The sequence below is a fragment of the Lepidochelys kempii genome, chromosome 7 (genome assembly GCF_965140265.1).
Source record: "Lepidochelys kempii isolate rLepKem1 chromosome 7, rLepKem1.hap2, whole genome shotgun sequence".
In the NCBI taxonomy this organism is placed as follows: domain Eukaryota; kingdom Metazoa; phylum Chordata; order Testudines; family Cheloniidae; genus Lepidochelys; species Lepidochelys kempii.
Window position 1 is genome coordinate 61,659,819 of NC_133262.1, and position 24,997 is coordinate 61,684,815.

Genomic DNA, 24,997 nt, shown 5'->3' on the forward strand with positions numbered 1-24,997 from the left:
AGTTGCACTTTCACAATAAAGAGATTGCCCTTCAGTACTTGTATGATTTCTTTTATCATTTTTACCATGCAATTATTTGTAATTAAAAATAGTAATATAAAGTGAGCACTGTACACTTTGAATTCTGCGTTATAATTGAAATCAATATATGTGAAAATGTAGAAAAACATCCACAAATATTTAATAAATTTCAATTGGTATTCTATTGTTTAACAGTGCTATTAAAATTGCGGTTAATCACAATTAATTTTTTAAATCATGATTAATTTTTTTGAGTTAATCACATGAGTTAACTGCGATTAATTGACAGCCCTACTTTCAACCCATCTATGTTCCAGGTACAGATTTTTTTTGCAGATACTGCCTGCTCTCGAGGACACATTCTCCACCATATCCCAAGTCACTCCAAAAGCTGTGTAAGAGTACCATAATACTTCAGTACTTACAGACAGCTCCATACTCAAAGAACTTCCCAATGTCATTGCTGCCATTTGGCAGGTATGTATAGTGACGTGCAAAGAGGGTAAGCACACAAAAGATACATGCAGTCAGTGACAAAACCAGAAACAGCACCCAGCTGCCCTGACCCTTAGTTCCATGCTCTATTTCCTGGAACCTACTGCTTCCAAAAGCAAAAAGTATATATATTCTTTCTGCTTAATACCTTGAACATGGATTTCCTTTGGTTTTGCAACATGTGTCTGTTTATCCTCTTTTCCTGTGTTTTCTCACTCATTTGGAGTAGGATTAGTTCTTCTCAGTGATTATTTAAGATAGAAAAAATGTTAGATGATATAAGTTACATCCTGTGTACATCACAAGATCCAAAGACAGTATACATTCCTTTTTAATATGAATTACAGTGGGAAGGACAGAGAAAACACCATTAGACAGTTAACGCCAAGCAGTGCAAGAAAAGCCGATAAGTAAAATTTTCAAAACTGTCCAAGTGCCTTGGGAGCATATGTTCCATTGACTTGAAAATGGTATGTAGCCTTTGAGTGCCTAAGTCACTTCTGAAAATTCACTTCTGAGACATTAAGTGCTTTTGAAAAAAATTTACCCAAAGCTCCTGTATTGATTTTGCCATTTCTGTAAAGATAATAGGGGCATAAGGCTATTTGTTTAGGACCAAACTGTAAGTCTGTGAAGTGTTTCTACTGAGTTTTATCATATGCTGCTGCACTTTTAAGTCAACAGAAAATCCTGTAGCCAAATGCCAAAAGCAGCAGTGTTAACTCAACTCCTAACCTAAATGAACCTCTTTCACCACAAGGAAGAGAACTCCACAGGGACTGAAATAGTAACATTAGCAAAGAAGCAAAAAGAAAAGGAGTACTTGTGGCACCTTAGAGACTAACCAATTTATTTGAGCATAAGCTTTCGTGAGCTACAGCTCACTTCATCGGATGCATACTGTGGAAACTGCAGAAGACATTATATACACAGAGACCATGAACCTCCTCCCACCCTACTCTCCTGCTGGTAATAGCTTATCTAAAGTGATCACTCTCCTTACAATGTGTATGATAATCAAGGTGGGCCATTTCCAGCACAAATCCAAGTCTTCTCACCCCCTCCCCACCCCCCCACCCCCCACACAAACTCACTCTCCTGCTGGTAATAGCTCATCCAAAGTGACCACTCTCCTTACAATGTGTATGATAATCAAGGTGGGCAAAGAAGGCGAGGTAAGCAGCACTTTTATAAAATGTTGTCTTTGTTCCTGCTCCTCTCCCTCTTCAAAAGGGAACTCTCAGCTAGAAGGGGATTGGGTAAGAGTCCATCACTACATCGCTGTAGCTAGGCATGGGATTAGCTGCCACAGGGGATATATAGACAAGAAAGGCCATGTTAGTGCACTGCGCTCTATCATGTTAGGGGTGGTATGGATTATAAAGGGTTTTTTTATTGTTTGTGGAGGCAGGAAAAGAGGGTTCTAAGTGCCTAGATACCCTAGGTCAGATTCTCATCCTTGTTACACAAGTATAAATAAGTGGAGTGACTGGATTTATAAACAGAGCAACTGAAATCAGCATCTGGGCTTCTAATTCTACCAGATATTTTGGAGACCAATCCTGTTCCATTGAAATCAGTGTCAGCAAGACTAGGACCATCCTGTTCTCATATCTGTTTCAATACTATGTACAACATTTTAATGAGCATAACACAGTAACTTGGAGTTGGTTCTGTATTCCTTATTCACATTCCTGATTCCTGCAAGCACTTCCATTGAATTGAATTGTGTTTCAAGGGATAGGTAAGAAATAAATATTACAACTACATGAAAATTCTGCTTTTTTTTGTTCACCAGTTTCTATTAGCCTAGCGGCTCTGGCATAGCTTTCCTGTTAGACTGCAACATGAATAACCACCAGTGTGCTGAGGGGGAAAAAATGAAACAGGCAAATTTTCCACTGAAACTGAGGGGAAAATCTCAGCAAATTTTATAATAAAGTTAGGGAAACTCTCTCTTCCTCCCAACCCCCAATCCACAATTTTACAAAACGTTAGTCTTTCCCATCTTAAAAAATACTACCCATGACCCCACTTGCCTCTTCAACTACTGCCCAATCGCCTTCTTCCTTTCATCTCTAAGCTGCTTAAAGACACAGTTTACAATTGCTATTTGGAGTTACTCCCCTCCAATTCCATCTCAAAGCCTCTGGCTGCCACCCCTTGCATTCCATTGAAATTGCTCTTGCCAAAGTCTCCAATGACTTCTTCTAGCCAGAGCTCAGAAGCAGTAATTCATCATCATTCTCCTTGATCTATCAGCTGCCTTTGACCCAATCAACCATGCTCTTGAAATCTGCCCTCCCTTGGCTTCCACAACAGTCTTCTCCTGGGTCTCCTCCTACCTCTGTAATTCCTCCTTCAGAGGATCCTCCTTATCTCTTCTCTAACTTTCTGTAGGGATTCTACAGGGCTATGTCCTTGGTCCCTTTCTCTTCTCCTTTTATACCTTATCTGGGGGTAACCTCATTCAATTACCATCTCTGTTGACAATTCACAGATCTTCCTCTCTACTCCAGACCTTCTCTTTCCATCCAAGCTAAAAATCTCTGACATCTTGTGGATGTCTAGCAATCAGCTCAAGCTCAATGTCCCTAAAAAATAAACCCGTTTAATATTCCCCCTCAAGCCCTGCCCATTATCTCCTCTCTCCGTCACTGAGGACACCACTGCAATCCTGTCCGTCACACAGGCCTATGACATGGTAATTATCTTCTCCTAAAACCTCTCTCTAGGTCCTCACATCCAGGCTCTTTCTAAATCTTGCAGATTCTTTCTGGATAACATCTCTAAGATACAACCTTTCCTATCCATCCACACGGCTATTTTCCTATCCATCCACACGGCTAAAACTCCCATCCAAGTTCTAATCACCTTGCATCTTGATTACTGCAGCATCCTTCTCTCTGGACTTGACAAAGGCCATCTTGCCCCATTCATATCCAGTCAGAATGCTGCTGTGAAGATCATTTTCCTCGCCCATTGCTTTGACCATGTTACATGTCTCTTTGCATCCTTCCACTGGCTCCCCCTTCTCTATTGCAACAAACACCTTATTAAATTGCTGTTCACAAATACTGCCATGACTCCTGGGAGGTGTGAGGGGAAGGTGTGAGCCTTACTTAATCAACAATATCGGTCTATATTTATTAACTATTTCTGGCTGTTTATTCTGTGCCCCCCTTTCCCCATAATAAAGTTTTCTTTGTTGTACTATGGACTCAGAGCTTGCGCAGGGGCAATATTACTTGTCAAAAGCACCCAGGGGATGGGAGGGATTCAGTTTTCCCAGGTTTCTGGAATGGGGCTTGAGCTGGTATTATTTGTTAAGTTTTTAGAAGTAACCACTAGACAATTGAATCTGCCCTTGTGCTGCCAACAGCACTTGGCAGAAGTGGTACACAGGAAGACCTTTGTGCTTTCTCCCATGTTGCCACTGACACTTGGGAGCAGCTCCCTGCCAACCGCTGAAAAGCTGCCTCATTATCCTTCTTCAAAAGACTCCTGTTCTGTGATGCCTACAAAATAATCTTTTCCATGTTTAGGGCACTGGTATGCTGAGACAACTGTCAATTGTGCTGAGCAGTATCATCTCATACTTTCCTAGAACATCAACTTGTACTGTATCAACTGCTGTCTCATTTTAGAATTAGATTGCAAGCTCTTTAGGGCAGGAACGGTCTCTGTCTTTTTCGTACAGTGCCTAGCACCACGCAGCCCCGGTCCGTGACTAGGGCCCCCACGCACCATCAGGGCCGGCTCTAGGTTTTTTGCCGCCCCAGGAAAAAAATTTGGGGCTGGCCCCCACCCCAGCCCTGGGGTCCCCCCTTCTCCCCTGTTGCCCCAGCCCTGGGCTCTTCCCCGCCCCCCCACCGCACCCCCCTGACGCCCCAGCCCTGGATCACTGGTAACTTGCTCCCAGGGCGGGTCATCAGCATCCCGCTCATGACACTAGCAGTGGCGGCGGCTGCATCCACCCGACTCCTTCCTGGCGCTCAGGGGGCCCTGACTCTGCCCGCTCCCCCCTCGCCTCCAGCCAGTTCGGCGCTGGCAGGATCGGGGTAAGCAGTGGGACTCCTGGGATGCGCCTCAGCCCAGGGTCCCTCCAGCTGGGGCTCCCACCTCCAAGACTGGCTGGGAATCTGGAAGGCAGAGCCAGGGGGACCACCCAGACAGGGCGCTCAGGAGCCAGGGCAGGGCAGCTCCAGAGGGAGCGGCCAGTGGAGCCCCGGAGGGTGGGACGTGGGCCCTGCATGGCAGCACCCCGGGCACCGGTCCCCTCTATGGCCCCGATGTTGCTGCTGCTCCTGGCCACCATGCCACAGCCCCTGGGCGGCTCAGGCCATTTCACCCAGCCATTGCTGCGGCGCTGGGGGGCGGCCGCCCTGCAACACTTGCAGACGGCTCCTCCGTGCGCCCCATGGGGCGGCCCCCAGCCCGAGTGTTCCGGCTCCACGTGTCGGACCCCGCTGGCAGCACAAACCACAGCGGCTACCTGGGTGAGCGCCTGCAGGGCCGGCCCCCAAGCAAAAAAAAAAAAAAGAAAAAGAAAAAGATGGCCCGAATACCGCCCCTACGAATGTGCCACCCCAAGCACCTGCTTGCTTTGCTGGTGCCTAGAGCCGGCCCTGGGCACCATAGTAATACACATAATACAGACATATTTTTCTGCATACTCTGATTAGATGTTCTACTTCTTTAGAAGTTTGGATGGGGCCCATTGCAAAGGCACTTGATTGATTTACAATCAAAATAATCCTTTTACATATCAGGGATACAAATCTAGTTCCAGTCTGCAGCTGTTGACAGAGCTCTGCAGTTCATGGAAGCTGGGAAGAATTAACACACACCAACTCCTGCCCTCAGGGCAGACAAGTCTCCCCTGGAGGCTACTGTTACAACTCTGAATTCCACCTGAGAGGGTGGAGGTGTAAGAGCTAACAACCACACTCTTTCTTCCCCGCAGACCAGCAAAGGCTTCTGAGAGAGGATACTTCTCCAGGTATGGTAGGAACTATTCGTACTTGTTAAGCTGCCTCTCCGCCAGGACACCTGCTATGGTGTTGGTACTGCTTGGCTAGGTGGCCCACAAGGTCAGTGCTTCCTTCCCCATGGGCAGACCAACCTAGGTTAGTCTAGGCATTTGTGGTCCTTTGCTGTGTGAGGGCCTGCTGCATGAGCAAGCAGGGAGGAATGGAGTCTCTAATGGCGTCCAGGGTGGGGATCTCTTGAAGAGAATAGTGCCCAGTGGTTGTATAGCATGAACAGCTGGAGTTAGACTGCCTCCCCAGTTATATTACTACTAAGACTTGCCTTACAGATCTCACCCTGGGAGGTTTGCTTGCTTCTCATCTTTCACTAAATCTCTCTTGTTCCTGTTGCAATGGTCTCAGAATGGAGATGCCCCAGCATCAAGAATCTGGGGGATGGGGAAGTAAATTGGCATCTGGTTCTGACCCAATTTGTCATTTTCAGTGCAGGTTACAGCTTTCTGACTGGCTAAAACTCTGCATACACAATGTTCCCTGTCAGCTCTTTCTGCGAAACTCCTGTAAGTTTCCAAATGCTTGGTTTCAGTGTGCTTTTTTCAGAGCAGTATAGGGTATGTGAACATAGCATTCCCTTGAAAAACTGCCTTACAGAGTTTACGGTCAGCATTAGCAGGACAGCTGACTCACCAAAAGACTCTCGGTATGTTTCTGTTTGTCTTGTTTGCCTTCTGGCCTTGGAGAGTCAAAATGAGGTTCTCACCCCCAATGGGCCAGCTGATTTTAAACTAAAGATGGGCCCATGCCTGCACACAAGCAGACATTTTGGGATGTTTTATAACTGGATCCAACATCTGCACCTCAGACTTTAGACATTAATTGACTCATCACAGCATGGCATATTAGTTTGTACAGAAACAAGTGACAGATGACTATCCCAGCTCTGCACATTTTCAGGCATCTACGCAAACCCAATCAACCCCAGAGAGGGTTGGAAGCGTATACAGACTGAATCTGCTTTGGGCATTTGTCACAATTCATGCACCATAGGTTAAAGACAGATATACTGTGCACCAATGTAGCAACCCACCAATGCAGCCACTTCTGGGGCAAAACAGGCAGCAGTGTGAGAGCACACAGCAACTCTATATTGAAAAACAAGGAAGAAAAACCACACCTCAGATACCCACTTTATACACCCAAGCTCCAAAGCAGAATGAATAAGATCAGAATGATGGCTGGGATTTATTTTCAAAGGTTTCCCAAGGAAGTTAGGCACCTAACTTCCTCCAAAGGAACTGGGTTCCTAATCCTTTCAGCCTCTTTTAAAATTCCAGCTGAAGTGTCTAACAACACTGTACTTGAGCAGGATTATATTGTTTTGATTTTTCAAGCTCCGTTCCTATCTGGGCACCACACTAAAACAGCTGAGCAAACAGTTGGTTTCTGGACTTGAGTGAAGCAAGTTTTTAAGACTGATTACATTGGCATTTGTTCAGGGATAAAAAGCAGACTATTACAGCTATTCATGGAGAAACATGCAACCTCAACCAGCTTCCCAAGAGTGGCCAGGGACCTACAGCTGATAAACTCTGATACTTTCACCAACAGGAATAAAAAAGATCACTGAAACAACACTAAGCAGGCTAAGTGCAGGACAGGAAGACAGTTAGTTTAAAAAATACAACCTGAGCAGCAGAATTATACCTAAAGGAAATGAGATCATCTTTCACTCCTTGATTAACACCACAAACAACTGACAAGTAACCTGGAGTCATTAAAGCATGAGAATTTTTATGATTCACATTTACTTAAAAATCAACTTCTTTGGAAATTCCTGACAGCCTACAGATGAGCTGTAGTTTGAGTGTAACAGTTAAAAAGGAAAATCACATATATTTGTTTAAGTTATCACCCTCCAGTGTTGCAAACTTTACCAGTTTATTAAAACATAATTGTCCTCCTTGTAAGAGCCAGAAGTGACCCGATTTGAAAAATAAACTTAACTGCTAAAGGGAGAAAACGAAATGGTTTACTGAACAGGTGCCCAAGTGTGTGAACTTTCAGCTAGAATATTCTAAAACAGTGTCTGTAATAGCACATTCCTTTACACATGTACCATTAAGACTACAACTGAGTATCTTGAGATCCATTCCCCTGTATTTTAGCATAACCCATTATCGGTTAGTTTTAAAGTGTAATTCTACAGTCAAAACAGAACAGATTCAGGAAACCTGCTGTCTGTATGTATTTATATGTTCAGTTTTTTACTCCAGTGAATGCTGCAGAGATTACAGTTTACAGGAGAATAAACTGAACTCTACCTTGGCTTGCACATCCTCAGAATTGTTGGCTAAATGTCAGATGCCAGGCTATATCCAATGCTCAGTTGCATTCATGTAACTGTGTAGAAGACAGATGAGTTTTACAGATAGCTGATGGAGGGCAAACTTAGACCTGTAGAATTTCTATGGGCCACAAGCAGGGAAGAACCCAGTTTGACTTTCATATTCCAAGTTGAGTTTGAGTTTGTCCAAAACCACAACAAACAACATTTTACTGGTTGTGGGACTGATTCTGATCTCAGTTATACCAGATGTAAATCATGAGCTACTCCATTGAATCAATAGAGTTACACCATCGTAAAGCCAAAATTAGAGAAATCAGAATCAGGCCCATAACAGAGCAAATACGGAGCCGTGGTCCTGCAACTGCATCCATATAGCAAGCCTGCTGCAGCTGTACAACCCTGCTAGCTTCAATAGGGTCCTGCGGAAGGGTTTGTCCATGCAGCTGCAGTTGCAGGATTGGAGCCCTGATTTGGAATCACTGAGGCTTTGATTCAGCCAAGATCCTAAGAACGTATGTAACTTTAAGGACATTAACTTTAAGGATTTAAGTGTTATTCACTTCACACATGTGCCAAAGTTCCTTACTGAATCAGGGCCTGAGGCGCTAAATCTGGAACTTATGACACCATTTTTAAGAGGCACTTTTCAGGCTAGAACTTCAGTTCCATGGAAAGTTTCTATATTTTAGATAATGCTTAAATTATTTATTTAACTGACTATTTGATAGTTCTATCTATTGGGCTTTAAATAGAGGCCACAAGAACAAGTGTATGGTGAATGCATTTTATTTCTTCCTGATTTTAATATCTGACTATCACTTGTGAAAAAGAACATCCTGAACAAACAATTCCCAGGCTTTCACACAGGGAAATGAAAGCAAATGGAGATCTACTGCCTTTACAATCTCTCAAGCCCATACTGCTAGATAACCGAGCCCATGCTTTTTTAAAAACAGTCAGACATGTAGCACAGATACACACAGTGAACAATGTAGTGTCATATAGGAAGCAGCAGGCCAGAGAGCAAGACTTGCTCACAGGTCACCGATCTCAATTTCCATATAGTACTGTAGATTCCTTCTTCAGCTACATGACTTCTCAGTCTTTAGTCAAAGTCTTTCCTAGGCACATCAGCTCATTGTGGCATTAGTTCTTTGGTGATCTCTTCAGCAGGCCTTTCATTCCCTCAGTAGTGCTCCCAGATATCTCAGCTTTGGAATTCTGAAGGCCTCCCTTATTTTTCTGTCCCATCACAGCTTTTGCATCAGACTTGCCAAGTGAAAAATCAACCCTATGCAGAGGTTGCAGGCAAGGCCTCCCCATCACTTAAGGCAAACGATAATGGAGAAATCCTGCCTCCATAGCTGCAGAAGGTCCCATGGCAGCAGAACAAGTCCAGCCTCTGGGGAACTGTGCACTCCCACCACCGTGCAACACAGATCCCTACTGTGGGGTTCTCCCTGTGCATCAGCACTTGGGGGCAAAGCCAGAACTGCCATAGCGCACCTCCTCCTGATCTCTGCCCCTTAGCCTGGTGGATAATGGGTGCACAGAGCTACGCCCACCGCAGCCTCATTCCCCAGCACCATTTACTCAACCATTCAGGCATGAGGATTTGGTCTGAAGGAGTTGAGAGGGGGTTGTTGTGATGCAGAAGGCCTTGTCAAGCCTTTACTGTGGTGAATGTTGCCCAGTATGTCTCAAATGGAGAGACAGTGGGCCAGAACCTCCCCTAGATGAGGCCTCATTGCTGCATCTCCTCAGCCGAGGTTTCCATCCACCGTCATGCCTGTCAACATGCGACAAGCCAGTGTAGCATGGGACAAAACAGCTGAAGTGTGGAATGCTGGGATTCTGCTGCACACTGCATCCAAAGGCAGATTATGAAGGTTTTTAACTCCAGAACATTGATGTCAATATTTTCTCTGAGTGAGAGGATGAGATGTGGCAAACAAGTAGAATTTAGGGGGGAAAGGAAAAAAATCTACAGCATAATTTAGCCCATTTCTGAACTATTTCTAATGACACTGTTACAAGAGGGAAAGGAAACTAATATAACACTACAGCAACATTTAGCCCTTTTTTATCGACAAGAAGAACAGGTGGTTTGGAGTGATGTAGCTGAAGTGTAGTTCACTGCTTGTGGGTAGTTCATGATGTGTGGGCATATGCTATAAGGGGACAAATTCATCCCTCCTGTAATTTCATTGGCCACAGGGGTTTTACACGAGGGATGGATTTAACTCAGGGACTGTAGCAGGGATCTGAAGCAGTCTATCCGATGTGTAATAGTGAAGAAGGCAAAAAGGATTTTATCAAAGGCTTTTAATGAAGGTCCCATTTCTTCCTTTTCCTACTATCTGAGTGATCTGCCTCCAGTCTCAACTGTGCAAATGGCATATTAAAAGTCAGCAAATAAACCAGTCTTCTGGGTTTCCTTAAAAATCTAGAGCAAGGTCTTTGCTGACTTACACCCTATAAAGCCCTGTTGAAGCCAACAGGGTTTCACTGGGATTGCGGCTTGGTAAAATTTGGCCCATTTTCTTCTTGGTAGCTCAGTCATAGATTTCCAAGATGGACGATTCTTCAAATGATTACATTAAATCACCATGCCAAAAAAAATGAGTGGTTCTAATGAAGCTTAAAGGCCGTGGTTGGTTTTCTATTCACCCTCAATTTTGGGCTTCCAAGTTAATCTATTTTCATCCCCCCTTGATACAGTAACCATAAACTCAACTTGCTTTCCTCAAACAAATGACCTGTTCTAATACTAGTAGCCCTGGCTGCATAAACAGAGTATAGGATTCGAGAGCATAAGTAATCCCTTTACGAGCTCCAACTGAGGGGAGAAGGAGATATAGGAGTCAAAGAAGTTCTGTGTCAGTGGTTCTCAAACTTTTCTTTTTGCGGACCACTTGAAAATTGCTGAGGGTCTCGGTGGGCCACTTAATGTTCTTTCCGAATGTTGGTTTCAGAGTAACAGTTGTGTTAGTCTGTATTCGCAAAAAGAAAAGGAGTACTTGTGGGGGGAAATAACCTATTTCCCCTTGTTTTTTCCTACCCCTCCCCCCCCCCGCCCCTCAGACGTTCTTGTTAAACCCTGGATTTGTGCTGGAAATGGCCCACCTTGATTATCATGCACATTATAAGGAGAGTGATCACTTTAGATAAGCTATTACCAGCAGGAGAGTGGGGTAGGGGGAGAGAAAACCTTTTGTAGTGGTAAATACCCATTTTTTCATGCTTTGTGTGTATAAAAAGATCTTTGATACTTTCCACAGTATGCATCCGATGAAGTGAGCTGTAGCTCACGAAAGCTTATGCTCCAATAAATTGGTTCGTCTCTAAGGTGCCACAAGTACTCCTTTTCTTTTTTCCAAAGGCTGTTTGTACATTTAGCTAACTATTGTAAAGCGCTTTAGATAAAAGCGCTATATAAAAGAAACCTTAATAATAATTAACGTTTTTTTGTTCTACAAATAAAAGCACACAACTCAGATTTGAATATCAGTACTTACACCTTTCTAACACAATGGATATGCCCTCTCTCCCCTGCCGTGGCAGCCCCAGAGCTGAGTCTAGGAAGGAGGGCGGTCTCTCCCCCGCCACAGCAGCCATAAACCTGAGGCTGGGAAGGATGGCCATCTCTCACCGGCAGTCACATCCCTGGAGCTGCAGAAAGTCACCTCTTTCTCTGGCCACTGCAACCCTGCATATCCCAAATTCCCCCCCCATCCCCTCTTCTCACACCACTGTCCCCTCCCACCTACCCCTATTCCCCCCAAGGCCACCACCTCACCTTATATGTGCATCTTCTCCAGGGTCCAGGCATCTAATTAGTAGAGCCACACCTGCGCAGCTCCACTAATTAGGTGGGTGGCCCTTCATTCTCTCGTGTGCGGCCGTCCAGGCATGCACCTTAGAGGGAACTATCCGCAGACCACCTGAATGGAGCTCGCAGACCACGGGTGGTCCTCAGACCACAGTTTGAGATTCTCTGTTCTATGTTGTTCCATGTCAGTACATTGTTGCACAATATTATTGTGTGCTGATGTTGTTGCCATTCACCATCCCGCTACAAAGTCACAACATAAAGTGGGAAAATATTTGAGAGGGCAATTTTATTCAAAATAGATAATTGGAGAGTCCAAGCCCTCATTATTCCAACCGTTTCCCTGCTGGCACCAAACAACAGCTCTGCCAGGGATGTTCGATCATATATCCTTGACTTCCATCTATCTTTCAGACCAGACATATGTAGGATGTTGCTCAAATTCTACTGGTCAGTTCGTAACAGGCAAGTCCCTTTTCAAGCACAGATGTTCACATGGGCCAGCTTTCTTAGACGCAATATCCTAGGATTCATACCCAGTGTAACACCTAAAGAAATACCCATGTTCTTGCATGCTCTTTCAGACATGACAAAACTGAACCTCTGTAATCCTCTGATTATTAGAAAGATCCCATAGAACATTTCTCAGAAATACAAGGTGCCACGTAGTAATGGGCAATTCCAGGGCAAATCACTTTCAATAGAACAACAATTAATCCCCATTCCCCGAATCCTGTGTTCTAGCCAAATTAAAGCTAGGGTAATATATTCTGCTAATTTAAAATTACCTCGAGTTTCATCTGGAGACAGTATTCTTGATTCACTGTTCTAAAAGCTTGTGTAGTTCTGTTGGTGCACAACACATGCCCTTCATCCCTAAGTGGTGGCTGTTTCACCTGAAAGGAATTATTTCCCTAACATATAGGGTCAAAGTCTACCCTAGTCTACAGGTGTGCCCTAACGGAACTCAGATGGTAAAGCAGTGGGATCCTTCAGGATAGAAGGTGCTGTATATTTTTACGTAAGTTTATATAACAGTCACTAGGTGCTGTTACAACACAAATAATGCATTTCCTCCCTTATCAAAAGCCTCACCCATATTTCTCCTCCATTTTTAGATACTACTGTAAGCGATTATTGATTGCCAGGAGGACACATTAAGATAAGGAACTCTACAAAGAGATAACTCAGACTACATTTAACTGTTAGATTATAAATGAGTTGCAGTGAAACTACAGTAGGAAGAGATTAGAATCCCCCTCCTGAGTCATTCTGCTCGGTTTTTGTTTAAAAAGAGGTAAGTGACCTCTTTTCTAAAAAAAAATTCTCCCAAGGGTGCAAAGCTTGAGACAACCTTAACCGGTATCAATCTTGTCATCGGGCTGGAATGCTAGTTGGAGCCAGCCAATCATCTTTCAGGCTAAGGGTTTATATACAGATGCACTTCCTCTGCAGAACAGTGAGAAACCGAGCACAGGGCTCAGATTGCTAAAGGACCTACAAGACTAAACCTGCTGCTGAGACAGCACAGAACACTGCAAGCCTTCCGCATTGTTAGTGGAGTGGTAAGTGCAATGTCTTTACAATCTAATTGTATTTTATAAACACACATGCAGTGTGCCATGCCAGTTGGAAATGAGTGGCTGCTTTACTAAAACCCACAGGCACAAGTTGTATTTTTAGCAATTTGAAAGGTTCATTTCAATTGCTAGTTCCTACTCCAAACATCATATAATGCAACATTAAAACATCTATCACTGCAGCCTGCAAGATTTTATGATTTGGGGTTCTAAAGAACTGAGCTTGGAAAATTAATGTTGGAATATCAATGACTGATGTCCCACTTTAAACTTGTGAAGAATTGCAGTCCACTAGCTCAATACAAATATTGTTTGTAAACAGAACAATAAGTTTTCTGCAATCTAAAATGGATTTAAGAAACATGTATTTGTCTAGCTACCTGAGGAATGATTTATTTCTTGCAGTAGTATACTGGTGCTTCTTATACTTAAGCTACTCTAGACATTTTTAACTTTTAGATATATACCCCCGTTTTGGAATTTGGGGCATGTAATATCTGATTTCAGGGGGGAGGGAAAATATTCCAATTAGCTGCGCTGATTTTCTTTAGAATGGTGAAAACAGCCATTTTATGGACATTTTTTTTTCATTCATCCATCATGTTTTGTAAGCCAGTTCGTTTGTTTGTTTAACTAGTCACTTATAGGCAGATTACCATTAACATGCTATGCTGCCTTTGCTGCACATGCACAACACCTCTGGCTGTCAGTGGCAACTACATATGCAGAACCAAGGCAGAATATGCCCCAGCGTCTCTTATATGCCAACTTTTTATATTGTAAATAAATGGGGGAGGGTGAAGAAAAAGGCTAGATTTTTAAAAGAATCCCATATAGGCACCTACCTGAAGAATCCGGGTTTTCTAGAGTGCTCAGCAGCTCTGACTGAGAACAAATTAGCTACTTAAATGGGAGCTGAGCTCTCCTGAGACTGCAGCTCCAATTTTGGGTGCCGAGCACTTTGAAAATATGGCCACGAACTACTGAATGCCCATTGAGAATAGGCAACCACAGTTGGACAGCAACCGAACAACACTTACACTGAATTCTGTATTGACAGCTCTGCTCTGCAGTTGTGGTTAAAGAGGGGAGCTCTCCACTTCCCGAGCCCTCTACTCTTTTACTTGAGTTTATATAGATGGGTAGTTTTAAATTTGCACAAATGCTTTGAGAAGGATGCAAAATAACGTTACTGAACTGACCATGGCTGGGTGATTCGAGGTGAAGGTTGCAACCAAATCCTTAACTGAGAGCAGGATTTGTCCTTGTGTTTCACCCATGAATGTACAAGCGTTCACACACAAGAGTGGGTCTGTTTAGACTTGCCCAGCTTCCAGTTCCAACTGCTATGATAGAGGTCTCAAGAAACAAAAGCTTTCTAGCTCCAGGAAGGGTTTTAAGGAGCATTAGCAAAATAAATCTATAGGGAATCTATCCTTTAAAACGAGTTCGAGACCAGGTTCAGACAACAAGCTCTCTTTTAATTCATGGGAAAGAAGAGCAAATAGTCCAAGCTAACTTATTCTTTACTCCTTCTCCTAAGCGTACTGTGGTTCATGCTGAAGTTCAAACTGCTGGATGAACAACTGTAACCTAGCACTCCAAGCCACAACACCACTTTAAGTTCCTCTTTTATTTTCAGAAGCAGAAATACTGCAGGTAGAAGAGGAACCAACCAAGTCACGACTTCCCCAACAGCATGAAGTTACTCATCATTATCTCAGTTATGCTGGGGGCACTCGTCACAAGCCTAGAATCTGTAAGTTTCGCAACAAGCACAGCCACTCACTCAGCACAGATCCTGCTTATTTCCATTTTTGACTAGACGATAAAATCTTCCCCTTTGATCACTGAACTAGGCCTATTATTACCGTCCTGCTTTCTGCCACATGTATGCACCAGGCTTTTTTCTGTGACACAACTGTGGTTTGAACCTTCTTTCCTGTAGTTGTCACCTATGGATATAGAAGAAACACTATGGTTTTCTGGAGAGAACTTTGATGGGGATTAGATAGGATGGAGAGAGCAGCAGCCTCTGCCATTTTTGCTCTTACTTTATTTCTTCTTAATTCTAGCGCTATTGCAGGACATCAAGTACTAGGAATTAGCAAAGATTTAATGCAGGATATTAGGCTTTATTTGAATGCCTCCCCCGCAATCCCCATGCTGACTTTGGATATTTTGGCTCCTATCAGCTTGTATCACGTAAGGCAATGCTGTCCATACACAAGGATTCAGCAGAAGCTTTCTGTAGCCAAGTCCTGCTTTTGAACTGACCGATCCCCTTCACTCCAAAGGGCAGAGTGCTAGGAATCTAATCCTGTCTTCTCCTGCTTTCGAGCAGAGGCCCCTGCCTGCAGTATAGTTCCAGTGTGCCAGGCAGAGTCAGGATCTGGAACACAGGACAAGTAGAACTACTGCTGTATAGATCCACTGGCCATCACTACCATAGAGCAAGGATGCACCAGCAGCAGGGTTAACAAAAGCTAAGGACTGTAGTGGTGGATAAGTCCTATGCCTTTATTCCACTGTCTGGTGTAGGTGAATGGGAAGGAGGTGGATTCCCCCAATGACCCTTTGCTCACTGTCTGGCCATATGGGCTTTGTTTCTGAGGCAACTTTGGCCTTCTTAGCAGAATTGCAAAAGAAATGTCAATTTGGTGCATTGAAGCAGTTGGGTGTTTTCATTCTACTTTATTGCAGTAGACTTTCACTGTATCCCCACTCATCCTACCTGGACTGCACTGAATGCCCCAAGTTCTGCTGTCAGTCGCATGCATATAACACTAACAAAGTCATTAGGGTTGCAGGCATGCAGGAAGGGACAGAGCTAGGGTCTGTCTATGTACACTCCAGAGACAGACAAAAGTGAGCACATAAATAAAGGAACAATCTGTAAGAAACTTTCCTTAAAAAATAAACAAATTTTTATTTTCCCCCCTTAGGCTGTGAACAGGCAGCAGCGACACAAGCTATCAAGCAAACATAAATCAGGACACCAGGGTAAATACTTGCCATTTCTATTTCTGTCTCTCTAAAACAACACATACTAGACAACAAAATTCCTTTGGAATAGTTACATACCAGACATGCGTCAACTATCCTTCAATTTATGGATCTACTGAAAGATTTATAACTTTGGTTATTGGTGTCTTTTGCTTGCAGATTGTAACTGTGTAAATGGAGGAACCTGCATTTCCTATCAACTCTTTTCCCAGATTAACCGTTGCTTATGTCCAAAAGGATACAGTGGACAGCACTGTGAAATAGGTATGATACAGTGGTTCCTATCCCATTCTATATTCCACCTTCCCCCCCACAACTGCCCATTTTCTAAAATTAAGGTGTTTCTAATCTCAGTTTCTGTGCACCAATAAAAATGAAAGTACCACTGACAGAAACACAAATGGATATTTCTTAATAACTTGTATTAATGCATAAGGGAAGGCGCAATGCCTAAATATTAGGGCAAAGACAACCAGGACTCCTGGGTTCTATTCTCTACTCTGTCACTAGCTGATCTTGAGAAGGTTACAACCTCTCTAATTCAGTTTACTAGTTTGTAAAATACAGTTGGTTTGTTTTACATTCATCTCCAGAAGTATTGTGAGACTTAGGTTGTGAAATATGCCGAGATCCTCACATAAAAGGTAACAGATTTGATTCAAGACATGATTTTTGTGTATTTTCGGGAGAACCAAAACACATATACATTTAGTCTTAGAGCTGCATGTGTCGAACACAGCAATGAAGTGACATTCCAGTCCACATACTGACCTGTTTGTTGGCAAGTGTGTCAGTGACAGGAATCTCATCCTGCTTCTCATTAGAATGGAATCACCTGGCTTCTTTCCACCGTGGCATACGGTGAACAATCCAGAATATGCTGCCAACTGTGTGTTCATATTTCAGACACTGAAAGTCAATGCTATACTGAGAACGGTCAGGACTACAGAGGGACTGTGTCAAAGAATAAGAAAAATGAAGAATGCTTATCCTGGGACTCCCCTTCACTAACAAGGAGAGCTTACCATGCAGGCATGAGAAATGCCCTGCAGCTTGGACTTGGGAAACACAACTACTGCAGGTAATTCCTACAGCTCTCATGCCTTTTGGGCTGGCTATTCCCCAGAGCACCTGGAGTGATAGGATGCATTCCGTGGAGTACCAGGAGTTTCCAAGACTGCTTGCTAAAATTTGGACTTGGTCCTTCAAGGTGTCTAGTCCCCTTATTCTTCCACTGAAATTAATGGTATTTGGGTGCTCTCTGTACTTGCTGTCTTGGGCCCTTCAACAGCCTTATAAAGAAATACCAGTGCAGCAAATAATATGGACGAGCTGCAGGTTTTATGCATAAAATATTTGCTTTTGTCCTTCTGCAAATTTACTCCTTTGACATGCTTTTCAATAGAAGACCCCTGACAGCCCTCTTCAGGGGGAATTCAGATTTTATTGAGTCACTAGCACTTAGAAGCACTGTTTACAAAAAACATGTCTCCCTCATTTTCCAGAAACCCAGATGGAAAAGCTAAGCCCTGGTGTTACATTAAGAGGGGATATCTGACTCTGGCAACAGACTGTGACATACAACTGTGTCGCACAGAAAGAGGTAAGCTAGGATTTACTTGAAAATCACTTCGAGATTTGAACTTGACTCTAACCCCCAGACTTCTACAAAAGAATGGTACAAGATATGTTCAGTGCAAAACAGAGGAGCAGGAGAGATCCTTTAGTTTTTAAGGATCCTTTTCACAGTACACGGTGAATTTCAAACTGGAGTCCTCTAGTACAACTGGGGGCCAAATTCTTCTCCATTGCACTTCTACAGCCCCACTAGCTTCCATAGATTATCTGCAAGTAGAATTCAACCCATAATATCCACCATTTCGAATTATACATGCTCTTAAGGGCTAGATGGTGTGACTGAATGAGAACATCACAACACATTTTCTTGAAGATTTGTTGGACAGAATTAGTGGTATTTAAGCTAGTTTCAGCACCAGGACTGGTGCTTACTTGTAATTCTATGAGTGCACTTTAACTGAGCACACTTCCAACAAGTTTTTTCCTTTCCTTTCACAGAACCCACATGTGGCCAGAGGAGCTCCAGCAAGTACTTCAAGATCGTTAGCGGGAGCATTGCCACTATTGAGTCTCAGCCTTGGATAGCCACCATCTTCCATTATTCAAAGAGAATGGAGCAGGACAAATTTGTGTGTGGTGGAAGCCTCATTGACCCTTGCTGGGTGCTTACCGCTGCACACTGCTTCTCCCAACTGTAAGCACTCATTACCCCTCCCGTGTCTACTGCTGATTTATTTTTGCTTTGCCGCTTTGGGCAATGCCCCATGGCTAAAAACCACACACGTGTAACTCAGCCACAGCAGGACTGTTCTTTTCTTTAAGCAGAGCAGGGAGAAAGTTAAGCCATTAGAAGCCTATATCTTGTACCTTGTAGCAAAAGGGAGATATTTTGCTAGAGAGTGGAGCTCTGAGGGTGAAGTTTAAAACAAATTCAGATAGCAATTTATCCCTCCCTGACAGCCAGGATTATGTTCTAGCTCAGCTGTTTTCCAAACTCAGAACTTGTTCTCTGACTGGGGTCTGCTTACCTCCTGCACAGAACATTTGGTGATTGTGGAAAGCTGACTTCCCCCTGAATTCTAACAGTTTCAAGAGGTGTCATTGCCCAGAAAGCCCTGGACACCTATAGAACCAGCTAGAAACAAGACAGCCAGCTAGAAATACATTCTGGCTGAGGTTTTTCTAAGTAACTGAAGGGATTTGAACACCCAGTTTCCATTCATTTTAAACGAGCGAATCAGGACCCCATATCCATTAGAAAAGTATTTAGGCTCAGACTCTCAAAGCTGCCTAGCTTCACTTTTCTACATGAACAGTTGCTGTAGTTGACACAAGACTTTTGAAACAGGGAATGAGAAGGGAGAAGTTCACAGGACTCTAAGATGTTGTTCACATTATGAACCAAATTATTTTTAAAACAAACAAACAAACCTATCCTTGCTCTCGGAAACCCGACAGTTTTCATGTCTCCTTTATTTACCTTCTTCTCAGGGGAACGGATTCATCAGGCTACACAGTTTTTCTTGGAAAGTCCAAGCTTGATGCAACTGATGACAAAGAACAAATATTTCAGGTGGAAAGAATCATCAATCATCATGAATATTCAGATGAAAGAGGTGACTTCAACAGTGATATTGGTAAGTGGTGTCCGAAATACATCTATAATCCTGAGCACATATGAAGTACACTGTTATAGTAGGGGCACTGATGCAGAAAGAAGCAATGCCTAGTAGTTGTCGAGTAGGGGGATCCCAGGAGCCAGGCACTCCTGATAACTAGGCCTGTTTTTGGCTAGAATTCCCTCTTGGGCAAGTCAGTGTTTGTAAAGCACTTTGAAGATGTGAAGTGGAATGTAAATGATAAGTATCATTGCATGACACTTTCCCACACTGTAGATAAAAATTGATTTCATATTGCCCCCTCCCCCCACAAAATACAGACTTTACGTCTCTAATTCCATTGTACGCAATACAGATTTGCTAGTTTTACACCTGCTAACCTCAACCCCATCATCCCTCCACCAGTTACCCATTAGAAAAGACAGAGGCCTTGTTTTCACAGGTCTAGGCTCAAAACAGCTGAAGTTTCAACCAATGTTTAGATCTGAAGGCAGCATCTAGTGGCTGAGTGCTGTAGCACAACAAAGCACATCCTCTTCCGCAGACCCTCAGCTGGAGGGACAGTAGATGCCACCCCCACTCACAAGTCACCGAGCTGTGTTCTTACAAAATGCTGAAAGGAGCACCTGGGGATTACAGTCTCACTCAAGAGAAGTTTTTTCATTCACTGTCACTCAGATGGATGAAGTTAAAGGGTGAAAAACTTGCCAATTTCAATTTGGAAAGATCTGTGTGACTAAAATAATAGTAAAAAGAACAGGAGGACTTGTGGCACCTTAGAGACTTGTGGCACCTTAGAGCATAAGCTTTGTGTGTATAAAAACAAACATCTTCTGTATTTTCCACACTATGCATCTGATGAAGTGAGCTGTAGCTCACGAAAGCTCATGCTCAAATAAATTGGTAAGTCTCTAAGGTGCCACAAGTACTCCTTTACTTGTTGGAAAGTTATCATTCCAGCTGATTATTTTCCTACTTTACAATATTAACTGTAACCACTTTGATTTTTATGTAGCTCTCATGAAAATAAAGTCTGCTTCTGGACACTGTGCAGTAGAGTCTGAATATGTCAGAACTATCTGTTTGCCATCTGAAAACCTAGTACTGAGGGACAATACCCAGTGTGAAGTTTCTGGCTATGGGAAAGAAGACAACTGTAAGTGAATATCATCTTAAACTTATACTGATGGAATGAGGCATATACGGCTAGTCAAACTTGGGAATCTTCTATACTTCAGCTTTTCATCATGGCAACTCAAGTCTGCCCAGTATACAAAGCTAGGCACTGTGCTATGGGGGGGAATTGACCAAAGTTCATTTTTTACTACAAATTAGAAGTGTAGGTGAGGGGATTTTTTTTGTCTTGAGAATGACAGGACAAGTCGATGTGATCTGAGCATGGTGTATTAAAACTAAGTAGTCTCCAAAACAGATAATTCATGTGTCTGGAACCACAGTCCTTCTGAGTAGTCTGACTTTTCCCCAACAAACAGTCACATTCTTCTTCACACCCTCTCCAGTTACAGTTATCCATACACTGAGTGATCTCTCCCCTCTACTGCCATATACCAGCATAGGTTTCCATCCCTCTCCTGAAATCTCTAGCACCAGTTGATCTTGGGCACCTTTATTCTTGGGAGAATCCTTCTTTAAAACCTCAACAGGAATGAGGAACAAAACATAGGTACTAGAAGAGAAGTATAAAAATCTTAAAACCAGGAGATAGAAGGTGACTTTATGAAGAGCAATGGCTGGGGATTTTCAAAGGGCCTAAGAGAATGGAGCTCACCTCTCACTGGGTACTTAACTCCCTTGGGCTCCTTTAAATTCCACCCTATAACAACTGCAGCTTGCTGCAGTGCAGAAGAGGCACATGTCTGGGGCAGCACAGCTTGTGCATGTTATAGAAGTTTTAAAAGAAAGCCATGCAGTGCTACCAGTGTCCACTGAGACCCACCAAACTCAGATGAAACAATCACATTTACGCAAATCAATGAGTCATGCAGATTGGCTGTTTTGATGTGCCCCATCATGCCAACAATTCAAGAGTGTCTTCCTCCTTTTATGCCACACACATTCTTTTGGGACTCTGAATCCCAGCACCATCTCTGACTCTCCATGTCCATTTCCCTTGACATGCCCCAGTTCTAGGAAGAACTCTTACCAAAATTACCTCACACCTCTATAAAACTACACAAATTAATACAAGAGACACAAAGCATGCCCAGTCTTCTGTTCCTGCTGCAGACCAAAGAGCTGAAAGTTAGATTGGTCTTCTGCATGAATAGAGACTGCAGGTTTGGCTCCACTAAGAGAAGTTATCAAGTCCTGTTTCTGTCTGAGAATCAGGTAAGTTTTCTGTTTGAGAATCAGAAAATTCTAATGGAAACAATACATTTTGCACCTTATTCATCTACTAAAAGTAAAAATAAAAACATTTGTTGTATAACAAAGATGTAGTATTCTCAAAACTGATATTTTGTGTGGACAAGTTAACTTCTTCTGCTGCATGAAGAGGGAACATAACAGCATGAGGGTTTGTGGGGGAAAGCCAATCTAATCAAGCTCCTCGTGTTTGCAGGGGACATTTACTATTCCCAAACACTGAAGACAGCCAACGTGAACTTAATATCACAGTCATTGTGCCAGGATGAATACTATGACCAAACCAGGGTGAATGACAACATGGTCTGTGCTGGGGATGTGCAGTGGAAGTCTGATGCATGCAAGGTAGGAATGCTTACATTTTGTTTTAAAACCATTTGCTGACAGAGTTCCTCTAACATAATCCACATGGTTTGTGTTAATGGTAAATCATTGGAATCTTTGAAGTCCACTGGCCTTGCAGAGAGGGACCGGGGTCATTTTTTGAACAAGAACTCAGTTACTCAGCGGAGTTCACCTTACAGTAATCAGGTGTGATACAGAAAATATTCTGCTGGTGATGGAAGAGCAGCAATCTTTCTCCCCACCCCCACCTCCTTCCAGCTTGTGAAGGAACTGCAGTGCTGTTTCATGGCCTAGGGCAGTGGTCCCCAACCTTTCTGTTGCAATAGCATATTCATGTTCCCAGAAGAGTGTGGTGGGCGCTGGATGACCAGCCGCCGAAATGCCACCGAGAAGCAGCGTCATAGAGAAGCGCCGACACCAAAATGCTGCTGAGAAGCGGTGTCATCAAGAAGTGTCGCTGCCGAAATGCCGCCGAAAAGCAGCGGCATTTCGCTGGTGACACTTCTTGCTTCTGGGCGGCATTTCAGCAGCTGGTGGCCATGCTCCTCGGCGGCGGAAGCACTCCCATGTCAGTAGGCAGGCACACATAAATGCCCCAACGGGCGCCATGGCACCCGTGGGCACCACATTGGGGACCACTGGCCTAGGGCTATAATAGCTTCTGTAGCTACTGCATGGCCACTCTGTTGGAACAGCAGTGGGTGGGTGTACACAGCAGTGGGTGGATGTACACAGCAGAGGAACTGCCCCTGCTCTTCTCCAGTTTACTCTAGTTTCATTTAACCAGCTGTGCATGGTTGTGAAAAGAACTATAGCAGAGCTGGTCTCCACAGCCTGGAGGAGATGCAGATCCCTTGCACAGGTTCCTCAAATCCATCTCTGTTCCCCTCGACCCTCACACTGTGAAGCAGGCCCTGCACGGAGTTGGAGGAGGAGGGAACATGACTTGCAATTAGCATTAAAATTCTCTTAGTGTTAATGGGCAGACACCTGAATATTTATTTCTCTTTTTCCAAGTGAGGATGGAAGGGGAATGGCTTTTGATCCTGCAAGACAATACCTGCCATCCTGGCTTAGGCCTTCTGTAACAAGAATGCTCCATGTACTAATCTAATGATACCAGACAGAGGACTTCATGTAACATAACTCACTCCCTTCTAGCCCATTGAGGGAGGTGCCTTTTCCCTTACAAGTATAATGCTGACCATAAAAGTTACTTGAGCATTCTATCCTAGCTTTCCAGGATCCTCAAAAATCAGATTGTGATCTTTTTTATTTGCTTTGTCAGGGAGATTCTGGTGGACCACTGGTCTGCGAGCACAATGGCAGGATGTCTCTCTATGGGATCGTCAGCTGGGGAGATGGCTGTGCTAAAGAAAAGAGGCCCGGCGTCTACACCAGAGTCACTCAATATCTTTCTTGGATTGAGTCCCACATGAAGGGAGTCAATTTCAAAAGCCGTAGCCTCCCTAAATGGAAGTGACCTTTCCTCAAAGCCTGGACCCAAAGCAGGAAGTCTAGAGCATTCATTTCAAATAACTGGAACTGAGCCACATATTGATGCAGTACATTGAAACCCTGAATGTTAGTTTGGAGTTGATTTGTGCATGTTTGTCTCTCGGGTCTTCATTTTAAATGCCTATGTGGTTTGTTTTCAGCATTCATAGCCATGTATCTGACAGATATCTCCATTGGCCACTACGTGGCGTACCTGAAAGTCCTTCCATGGAAGACTCAAATATTTAACACTGAAATCGTATTTCCAGTCAAGATACTGTACATGTCATGTTATCTCCCTACTTTATATCTGAATCACTATTAGTCACTTTTATAAGTACCTACACAAGTTTTATCAACCATCCAGTTATTGGGTTTAAATTGTAAGTTTTTTTTTTAAAAGTGTCTATTTTGTAAATATTTGGCCTAAATGAATAGTTGTTTTATTTTAACATTCTGAGGAATGTTAGGATACAAATCACTAGGCAGCAGGAACCCTATGCAGTGAGTGCCTGGTGCTAGTGAACAAGAAAGAGAATTTTTATCACTGCATTGCCATGAGCTGACTGCAGTTCTGATTAGACAAAACCAAAACAAAACAAGAAAAACGCCACACACCACTCATCTTAGAACAAAGGTAGTGAAGCAATTTTTGGCATAGAGGCTCAATCCTGTACTCCTTAGACATGCCGAATGCTCATGGACGTCAACGGGAGTTTTGCCTGGGTGAGGAGCCCTACTAGGGTGCTTTGGTGTAATGAGGTTAAGTAGGGACTGTGCTGCAAGAAAGCAAGTCATTATAAATAATCCGAGTTGACTTTCAGGCCACCTCTCAGGAATGTTTGGTCCCTTCCATAGAGCTTGATCCTGCCATCTCTGCATTTCTGTCATGACTGATGGCAGGATTTACAATCACTCTTTAAATCTGTGACCAAATGCTGCCCCTGAATACATGCCCACTGTATGTTGCAGGGGTGTAAATTCCAGAATTGTGTCCCCACTCTTAAGTCAACGTTTGGGAGCTACCTCTTTTCCCAAGACTCATAGTATGCCAGTGCATTTTATTTGTTAACTAGCTTTTGTTTTTGTATGAGGGCTGGAACCTCAACTGTTATTTAATGATTTTACTTTGTTTAACTTATTGTTTGTATTTTGGGGGTAAAAACTGTCAATAAAAATTGCTATTCCTATGTGGATGTTTCCCCTCTTTTCTCTATTCTACAGTTGCAAGGGCATGATCTGAACACAGGACTGGGAGCTGTGAACTCCCAGTTTTCATCCCATCTCTGGCCTTGAGCAAG

General features: G+C 43.3%; 2 protein-coding genes across 6 annotated transcripts in view; one reads left to right on the forward strand and one right to left on the reverse strand.

Moving 5' to 3' along the window:
• The window catches only part of LOC140914687 (uncharacterized), a 147,963-nt gene that overhangs the window by 52,324 nt on the left and 70,642 nt on the right, over positions 1–24,997 (reverse strand). The window contains exons 4-5 of one of the 5 annotated variants that reach the window (XM_073353142.1): positions 19,282–19,397; positions 17,044–17,181 (exon numbers count right to left, since the gene is read on the reverse strand). The exons of 2 other annotated variants lie outside the window; for them this stretch is intronic. The gene's annotated coding sequence lies outside the window, so the exon portion shown is untranslated. Of the gene's footprint in view, positions 1–11,653; positions 14,589–17,043; positions 17,182–19,281; positions 20,404–24,997 lie in introns of those variants that run through there. 2 more of the 5 variants (XM_073353143.1, XM_073353144.1) reach the window with 2 other exon arrangements.
• Positions 13,032–24,872, forward strand: PLAU (plasminogen activator, urokinase). Its single transcript, XM_073353137.1, has 11 exons — positions 13,032–13,251; positions 14,909–15,025; positions 16,212–16,269; positions 16,432–16,536; positions 17,179–17,353; positions 17,778–17,875; positions 18,349–18,544; positions 19,342–19,487; positions 20,485–20,625; positions 22,051–22,199; positions 23,488–24,872. Exons 2-11 carry the CDS (start codon positions 14,966–14,968, stop codon positions 23,680–23,682), a joined length of 1,323 nt encoding a protein of 440 aa, XP_073209238.1. The 5' UTR covers positions 13,032–13,251; positions 14,909–14,965; the 3' UTR covers positions 23,683–24,872.

Excerpts from the sequence above, each read along its gene's own strand:
- PLAU (XM_073353137.1), top strand. The coding sequence starts at position 14,966 with ATGAAGTTACTCATCATTATCTCAGTTATGCTGGGGGCACTCGTCACA. Across the intron at positions 15,026-16,211 it reads TCGTCACAAGCCTAGAATCT|GCTGTGAACAGGCAGCAGCG; the intron begins GTAAGTTTCGCA and ends TTCCCCCCTTAG. Across the intron at positions 16,270-16,431 it reads ACATAAATCAGGACACCAGG|ATTGTAACTGTGTAAATGGA; the intron begins GTAAATACTTGC and ends TTTTGCTTGCAG.